The sequence below is a fragment of the Telopea speciosissima genome, chromosome 1 (genome assembly GCF_018873765.1).
Source record: "Telopea speciosissima isolate NSW1024214 ecotype Mountain lineage chromosome 1, Tspe_v1, whole genome shotgun sequence".
Lineage (NCBI taxonomy): Eukaryota > Viridiplantae > Streptophyta > Magnoliopsida > Proteales > Proteaceae > Telopea > Telopea speciosissima.
In genome coordinates this window covers 52,144,764-52,153,345 of record NC_057916.1, presented here as the reverse complement: position 1 = coordinate 52,153,345, position 8,582 = coordinate 52,144,764, and the positions used below count along the sequence as shown (strand labels likewise).

At 49.7% G+C, this 8,582-nt stretch overlaps 1 protein-coding gene across 1 annotated transcript; it reads right to left on the bottom strand.

Annotated features, from left to right (window-relative positions):
• Positions 1-7,353: 7,353 nt before the first annotated feature.
• LOC122651064 lies at positions 7,354-8,358 on the bottom strand. The gene has a single exon (XM_043844402.1). The coding sequence runs from the start codon at positions 8,356-8,358 to the stop codon at positions 7,354-7,356; it is 1,005 nt and encodes a 334-aa protein (XP_043700337.1).
• Between the last annotated feature and the right edge of the window lie 224 nt (positions 8,359-8,582).

Here is an 8,582-nt window from a genome sequence, read left to right as displayed (position 1 = left end):
ATAGAACGTGGTCTGGATCATGAATGTACTTTCACAACATGGAGACGTGGAACACATCGTGTACACCCGCCAAGGAAGGAGGAAGAGCTAATCGGTACGCCACCAGCCCAATCCTTGCAAGAATCTCATACGGTCCAATAAACCATGGACTCAGCTTCCCTTTCTTGCTAAATCGCACTACCCCCTTGGTAGGGGACACCTTGAGAAATATTTTGTCTCCAATAGTGAATTCCAAGTCCTTACGCCATTGGTGCGCGTAACCCTTCTGTCTGGACTGAGCAACCTTGATTCGATCCAAATCAAATCAACCTTTTCGCAAGTTGCCTGGATCAATTCAGGTCCCAAAAGCTGACGCTCTCTAACTTCATCCTAATACAACGGTGTCCTGCATTTCTTTTCGTACTAGGCTTCGAACGGTGCCATGACAATAGTAGCATGATAGCTATTGTTATATGCAAACTCGATGAGCGAGAGGTGCTCATCCCAACTGCCCTGCATGTCTATGGCACAGGCACGGAGCATGTCCTCTAATGTCTGTATGGTTCTCTCCGACTGATCCGTCTGAGGATAGAATGTTGTTGTGCCAGAAATCCTTCTAGAGCGTGCTATGCCTGCAAGATAAGAATTAGCAAAGAGGATCGGGCGTCGCTGGTGACCTCACTACGATGCTTAAGTTAGATCTCGGAGCAGCAGTCAATTCAGAAAGAACTCAGATAGTTCAGCTAAGTGTTACCTCCCTTACTTAAGGTGGTTGAGAGGTAGAATCGTGCCTGAATAGGTAAGCTGGAATCTCAGAGTGGAGTTAGATCTCTACGCCTAATCTTTTGTCCCATCACGAGCCCCCCACTCCCCTGGACGTTGGGGTCCTGGGGAGTTAAATTGATTCAAATTCCTTAGCATCTGATCTCGCACGTGTGAGCCTGACATGTTGATGGCTGGGCATGACTTGATGTTCCAGCCATCGGCCGACACGTGGCCAAGGCCATTAAGGCACCTCGAACCGAGCACTCGTTGTTTAGGGTTTGGCGATGCTTAACGTTCCACACTCGAACGGATGCGTGGACGTAGGCATTATGAGGCCTGGGCTAAGCCTACCATCAATTGATCCCTATTGCGCTAAGCCACCCGCTACGATTTAGCCACGTGGCCTACTCTTTTATTACATCTCGGGTAGGTCCAACATCGGCCATTCTTGGCCCTACGATGGACTTGCCCCCTGGCCGTTGGATTCGAGGGTGCTTCCTCTTCTCCTCTTCATCTATAAATTGGGGCTTTGTCCCTACTATAACTTTTATTAATCTTTGGAGAATTTGAACCTTCTGCTCTTTTTGCCCTCCGTTGCTGTTGTTTCATGCCGCTGTATTTGCTCCGGTGACTACCATCTTCTTCGGCAACTCTCAAGCTCTTTCACTCAAACTCTTCCTTGTGAGCTCGTGCCACGCATTCTGCTCAAGCCGTGCTTTTCTTCACGTAACCTTTACTACTTTGCTATCAGTAGGTTCTTACCATCATGTTACCTTCCTCTCCTCCAGCCGAGTCCGATAGGGACCTCGATGAGGCTGTTGGAATGAGTGGGGGTTTTGACCCCGAAGTGAGTTCTGAGAGGACCCAAGAGGAGTGGTCTACACTCTTCGGGTCTAAGAAATTTGCTGCCCAAGTTGGGCGTTTGGCCTAAGCCTCCTCGGCCAAGTCCAGTGGGAGGGCGCAAGCCCCAGTCGAGGGCCTAGTGGAGCGCACCGCCGAAGGCGGCGGTGCTCAGGATGACGAGGAGGAAGTCTTTGTGAGGCCCACATGCGTGGCAGCTTTTGAGAGTACCATAACTGAGCGCTCCTTGGCTGCCATTAGGGCCCAGTATGGGTTCCCTCAAGAGGTAGAGACATGAGTACCCACCAGAGCCGAGAGGGTGAACACCCCACGGCCTGGCACCGTATGCCTATACGAGGTCACGTTCCAGTGCGGCCTCTGCTTCCCTCTCCACTAGTTTGTTTGGGACGTGCTGCGTCACTATACGTTCTCCCTTAGTCAGTTAGTGGCAAATTCCTGGAAGCAGCTTTTTGGTTTTTATTTGTTCTTCACCCAGCTCAGTCGTAAGGCCTCGTGGGCGCTTTTCATTTATTTTTTTCACCTGAAGAAGACCACTGATGAGTGGTTCTATGTGGCTCTGCATGGTACGAAGGAGCCACAGAAGCCCAAAGAGTTCATAAGCCATATGCCCCAGTCCGCAAAGAAGTGGAAAGATCATTTCTTCTTTGCGCACATCAAGGACGACCCCTTCAAAGCGGAGTAGGAGTGGGTGCGGCCGAAGTATGTGAACAAGGTCCCCATGTTGAGCTCATACGACCAGCGGTCTCTCGAGCTCATCGCGTAGGGCGCGACCTTTGATGTGCGAAATCTAATAGATGAGGCTCTGTTGGTTAGGCATGGGCTGAGCTCGGCACAGGGTGAGTCCTTTCCCCTGTAAACTTATCTTTCCTCTTGTTGTAGGATCGCGAGCTGTTATTGACTGACATGCTATTTACTCTTGCCATTAATGGAACTGGTGTTGATGTTGAATTGTCGCTTCGGTAACGGTGCCATTTAGGTTTCTTGGAGTGGCCAAGAGCCAATGGGATATGGGCACGTGGCCCTAGGTGTAATGGCATTGGCACAAAAACTGAATCATTGTCCTTGTAACTGCGCCTTCTCCAATTTTTGGGGAGGTACGAGGCCAATAAGGTTAGGGCACGTGGTCTTGGACGTAACTCCCCCTTCACATGGTTCTTGATCTCGAGCCATCACATGGCTCTTTAAATAGGGGTTATGCCCTCTGTTCCATGTGCCTTTGCTTCTCACAGAGCTATGGGTTCCTTATCTTTGTCGTTATGCTGCTTTTCTCTTTGAGGTTTATACCTTCTCTGGCACTCGCGATGCCGACGCCCTTTCTGATACAGGGGCTGCAAATTTCGGGAGGCTTGCTCCTCTTGTTGGTGCTTCTTTCGGCTCCAATCTTCAATCGACCGTGACCCTTACAGCTTCAATCCTCAATCGACATGCAATGTCTTTTGGGTGGCTGGCTGTGAGGGTTCCTCTTTATGTGGCATCCCATTGCCAACTCTTAGGAGTGGGAACGTTACATCAGAGAGGTGGAGAATCTTGAGGAGGCTGCCACCTCTCGATCCAACTGTTAAGGGATTTGGACGGTGATGATGTCGAACCATCAGTGCGCTGGAGAACCCAAGCTAATAATATGCTCGTGCTCTTCAAGCTCTTCGTTCCTTACGGAGGTAGAGGAGTAGAAACAGGGCTATTTTGGTGCTTTAGCCCTCTGATGGTGAATCCCATTTGGCAAGGCAGTCTATTCTTCATTCTCGAGGTCGCTCTGTAACAGGTGGTATTGCACCATGAATGCCGAGCTCAGTATCGGTCTATTATTGCTACTCTTGTTTCACATTTCGCGACCCCTGGTGCTTGTGCTTCATCAGCCTTCTTCTGCTTGGGAGCACCAAGGAGGCCCACATCGAACTCATGTTGCCGGTGGGCCTTAGTTTGCCATGTTTTCTCCTGTAGTGAAGGGGAACCTGGATCATGAGTCGATCTTTGTAACTGTTCTTGGATATCGTAATCTTCTCATGTACTTGTACTTTATGCTTTGAAAAATTAATAAAAGAATCTCTTTCTTTTTCACTTGAGTTCTTCTTCAAGTCATGATCTTGCTGCCTTTGTTACTTTAATGCTGACCTTGAAGGTCAGTTTTTAGTGCTGACCACGGAGGTCAGACTTTAGTGCTGACCGTAGAGATCAGTCTTTCGTGTTGACCTTAGAGTTCAGTCTGTAGTGCTGACCTTGGAGGTCAGCCTTTAGTGCTGACTTTGGAGGTCAGTCTTTAGTGCTGACTTTGGAGGTCAGTCTTTCGTGCTACCTCAACGAGCTAGACTCTCATTCTAGCTCTATAAGCTAGACTTTCGTGCTGACCTATAGGGGTCAATTTTTCGTGCTAGCTCAATGAGCCAGACTTTAGGAATGACCATTTTAGGTCAACGCGAAACTGTGAGCACAACTGTAGATAAAACCGTGACCACGAACTGATATTTTTATTGACTCACGAGCAACTTTTACAATGACTTCAACGACTTTACTGATAAATTTTTTTCAGATTCTCTAAATTCTAGGGTCGTGGTATCTTGTTGTCCCCCGGGGTCTTCACGAGATAAGTGTCTGGCCTGATCTGCTTGGAGACCATATATGGTCCTTCCCAGTTTGCATCTAGCTTGCCCTAGTGTTGAGGTTGGGAGGCGCTTACTTTGCACAATACTAGGTCACCAGCCCTGAACATTCTCTCCTTAACCTTAGAATTTTAGTAGCGGGCCGTTCTCTGTTGATAGCCCACGTTTGAATTTTAGTAGCAGGCCGTTCTCTATTGATAGCCCACGTTTCTCATCAACACGTCCCCTCTAACTTCATCAAGGAAGTCCAGGTTGGCCCTCAGCCCGTCCTGGTACGTCCTTTCATTAAAATTGAGGCTCCTGAGTGAGCCTGCTACTACCTCAACTGGTGCCAGAGCTTCAGTCCCATAGGCTAGCCGAAATGGGCTCCCCCATGGGCGTTCGAACTGTGGTTCTGTACGACAATAAAACGTTGGAGAGCTCATCTACCCACCTTGCTTTTGCCTCTGTCAGTCTTCTCTTTATCCCTGCTAGCAAGGTATGATTGGTGACTTCTGCTTGGCCATTTGCTTATGGGTAAGCAGCTAAGGTTGTTTTGAGCTCTACGTCGTATTGGGCACAGAATGCCCTAAACTGAGGGTTGTTGAATTGCATCCCATTATCTATCACCAGTATCTTTGGTTGTCCAAACCAGTAAATGACCTTATCCCTGAAGAAATTTTCCATTCGTTGCCGCGTTATGGTTACTATTGGCTCTGCTTCTACCCACTTGGTGAAGTAATCCACCGTGACCACAAGGTACTTCCTTCCCCCTGAAGCTGGGGTGAAGTTACCAAGGATGTCCATTCCCCACATAGTGAAGGGGATAGGACTAAGTATGGAGGCTAGCTCCGTGGTAGGTTGACGTGGTATGGATGCAAACTCCTAGCACTGCTCGCACCTTCTTACATACTGGATTGCTTCCTTCTGCATGTTGGGCCAGTAGAACTTTGCTCTTAGCACTTTATAGGCCAGGTGGCGCCCCCCCAAGTGACTACCACATGTCCCACAGTGTACCTCAGTCAAGGCGTTTAGGGCATGTGTGGGAGTCAGATACTTTAGCAACGGACCCGAGACTGATCTTTTGTACAGCTCCCCCTCCACCAATGTATATTGAGCTGCGTGACCTCGAACCTTATGCGCTTTGGTTTTGTCTTAGGGCAGAATATCGTCCCTCAAGTATGCAACGATTGGGTCCATCCAACTGGGCTCGACCTCGATCGGCACCACCTCTTGGACTTAGTGGGAGGGCTCAGATAGCTGCTCAATGTATACTAACCCGTCTAGCTGAGCCAGCACCTCTGTTGACAGGCGCGAGAGTGCATCTGCCTTCTCATTCTCGTTTTGGGGCACCCGCCTCATCTCGAACGCATCGAACGAGCTCACTAACTTCTTGGCTACTTCCAGGTACGCCACCATGTGATCGTCTTTGGCTTTATAATGCCCGTTGACCTGATTCACGACCAGCTATGAGTCAGCTCACACTGTCAACCTCTTGACCTGTATGGCCTTGGCCGTTCTCAGCCCTACTATCAGTGCTTCATACTCTGCTTCGTTGTTTGAGGCTGGGAAGTTAAGGCGTAGCATGTACTATATCTTGAAGCCCTCTGGGCTCGTCAGAATGAAGCCAGCCCCCCTGACCTCTGCATTGCTCGACCCATCTACGAATATGGTCCATGACGGCTCTGAGCCGGTCTCTACTTCCATTTGGTCCTCCTGCTCCGGCGTGTTCTCGCTTTGTGTACACTCGACCACAAAATCTGCCAGAGCTTGGCCCTTTATGGCCATCCTGGGCCTGTACTCAATCGGATACTTGCTTAGTTCTACGACCCATGCGGTCAATCTTCAAGACACGTCTGGCTTGTGGAGCACTTTCTTTAGCGGTTGATTGGTCATGACCACTATGTGGTAGCCTGGAAGTACGACCTCAAATTACGGGCTGCTTTCACCAGTGCGAACATGACCTTTCGATCTGAGGGTAACGAGTCCCTGCGTCTATCAGCACATGGCTAACGTAGTACACTGGTTTTTATACTCCATCTTCTTCTTTTACCAAGGTCGCGCTCATTGCTATGGGCGAGGTGGCCAAGTACAACAGCAGTTCTTTCTCTGGTATTGGATGTGCCAGCAAGGGTGGATTGGCGAGGTACACCTTTAGATCTTCAAAGGCCTTCTGGCATTCCTCAGTCCATGCGAAACCTTTGATGTCTTTTAGATTCTTGAAAGTCTTGAAGAACGGTAAGCATTTATCCTTAGATCGCAACATAAACCGTGCCAGTGCTACAATCCTCCCGTTTAACCTCTGTACTTCACGAACAGTCCTGGGCGGGCCCATCTCTTGGATGGCCTTGATTTTGGCTGGGTTGGCTTCAATCCCTCTTTGAGACACCATGTAACCTAGGAACTTGCCAGAGCTGACCCCAAAGGCGCACTTAGCTGGGTTCAATTTCATTTGGTGGGCCCGCAGTACCTAGAATGCCTCGTCCAAATCAGCCAGGTGGTCCTCTGTAGGTATGCTCTTGACTAACATGTCATCTATATAGACCTCCATGTTTCTGCCAATCTGGGCTTTGAACAGCTTATTTACCATTCTTTGGTAGGTCGCCCCTGCGTTCTTCAGGCCAAAAGGCATCACCAGGTAGTAGAAGTTTTCCTGATCAGAACGAAATGTTGTATACCCCTCATCTTGTTCCTTCATCAGGATCTTGTTGTATCCTGAGTATGCATCCATAAAGCTCAGCCTCTCATGCCCCGCTGTCGCATCTATTAGGAGGTCTATCCTTAGTAGTGGGTACTTCTCCTTGGGGCACGCCTTGTTGAGGTCGGTGTAATCCACACACACCCTCCATTTCCCGTTTGGCTTGGGGACCATCACCACATTCGCGAGCCATGTTGGGAACTGTTCCTCTTTCATGAAGTTGGATGCCTTCAATTTCTCTATCTCTTCTTTCATTACGGCCTGTGGTTCTGGGGTGAACGTCCTCCTTTTCTACTATATTGGCTTTCTGGTAGGGTCCACGTGCAGGATGTGCTTAGTAATGTGGCGTGGTATGCCTGGCATATCAGCCACTGACCAGGCAAACACATCCTTCTTCTTCTGGAGGAACGAGCTGAGCTCCCTCGCTTCCTCACCCTTTAGCAGAGACCCAATCTTCACAGTTCTTGTGGGATCCTACTCGTCTAGTGGGACCTCAATGAGCTCTTCAACCGACTTGCCCTGCTGGTAGCGCTTCTCACCTTCGCGGTTATCAGTGACTTCCACTGGGTAGGCTGTTCCCCTATAGTGGCCCTTGATCTGCTTCAAGAAAGCCGCATGGCATTCACGGGCTTTCTTCTGCTCCGTTTGGCACTCCCCTATGCCGTTAGGGGTGGAGAACTTGACCTTCAGGTGCTTGTTGGAGACTACCACTCCCAACTCATTCAAGTTGAGCCTGCCCAAGATAGCATTGTAGGCAATCGCGACCCGAACCACCATAAAGTTTACCTTGATTGTTTTTGGATAAGCGGTGGTTCCCACTATCATCAGAAGCTCTACTGACCCCTCAATCAGGGCTGGTGCACTTGAGAACCTGTATAAGGGTGCAGACTCAGGCTTTAAGGTGCCTGGCTTGAACTCGAACTGTAAATAGGCATCATAGGACAGCATGTCCACTGATGCCCCAGTGTCCACCAGGATCCTGTGGACGGGACGATTGGCCATAACTGCCTGAACCACGACGGCGTCGTCGTGTGGCCAGCTTAGCCCCTCCATGTCCTCATCTGAGAATGTGATCACGGGCTCAGTACGTGCCTTCTTCTCGGCCACCTCGGCCACTGCCACGAACAACGCTTTTGCCTTGGCCTTGCGCAACGACTCCCGCCCTGGTCCCCCCAGGATGGTGAGGATAGCAGGCGCTGTGGAGGTATTGGCATCGCCCTGGTTCCTCTGGACCTCCCTGTGATCGTCGCACCGGCCATCTCGACGATCTCGATCATCTCCTCTTCGGGCTCTGTCTTTTCTCCTGGGGTCGCTCCTCGCAGCATCGCATCTTTCCCATCCTCCTTGACATAACGCCTCAGATGGCCTTTCTGTATCACATCTTTGATCTCTCTTTTCAATTGTCTCGGTGTCATGGCTGACATCCTTGTGGAAATTGCAGAACTTATTCTTGTTTCTATCCTCAGGCCTAGAGAACATCGGCCTAGGCCACTGCAACAGACCTCAATCATACACCTCCATCAGGATTTTAGTCCTGGTGATGTTGAGCAGGGTGTAGTCTGGGCTCTGGTCTCAATCTGACCCCGCCCTCTTCGTGTCTTTTTTCTTCTCTTTCTCGCTCGTCCTTTTCTTCTCTGGGACCTTTGTGTCCATCGCCTTTCTTGCCTTCATGATGTCAAACATATTAGTATACTGGTAGCAGC

Coding starts and splice junctions, on each gene's coding strand:
- LOC122651064 (XM_043844402.1), bottom strand. CDS start 8,358: ATGTTCTCTAGGCCTGAGGATAGAAACAAGAATAAGTTCTGCAATTTC.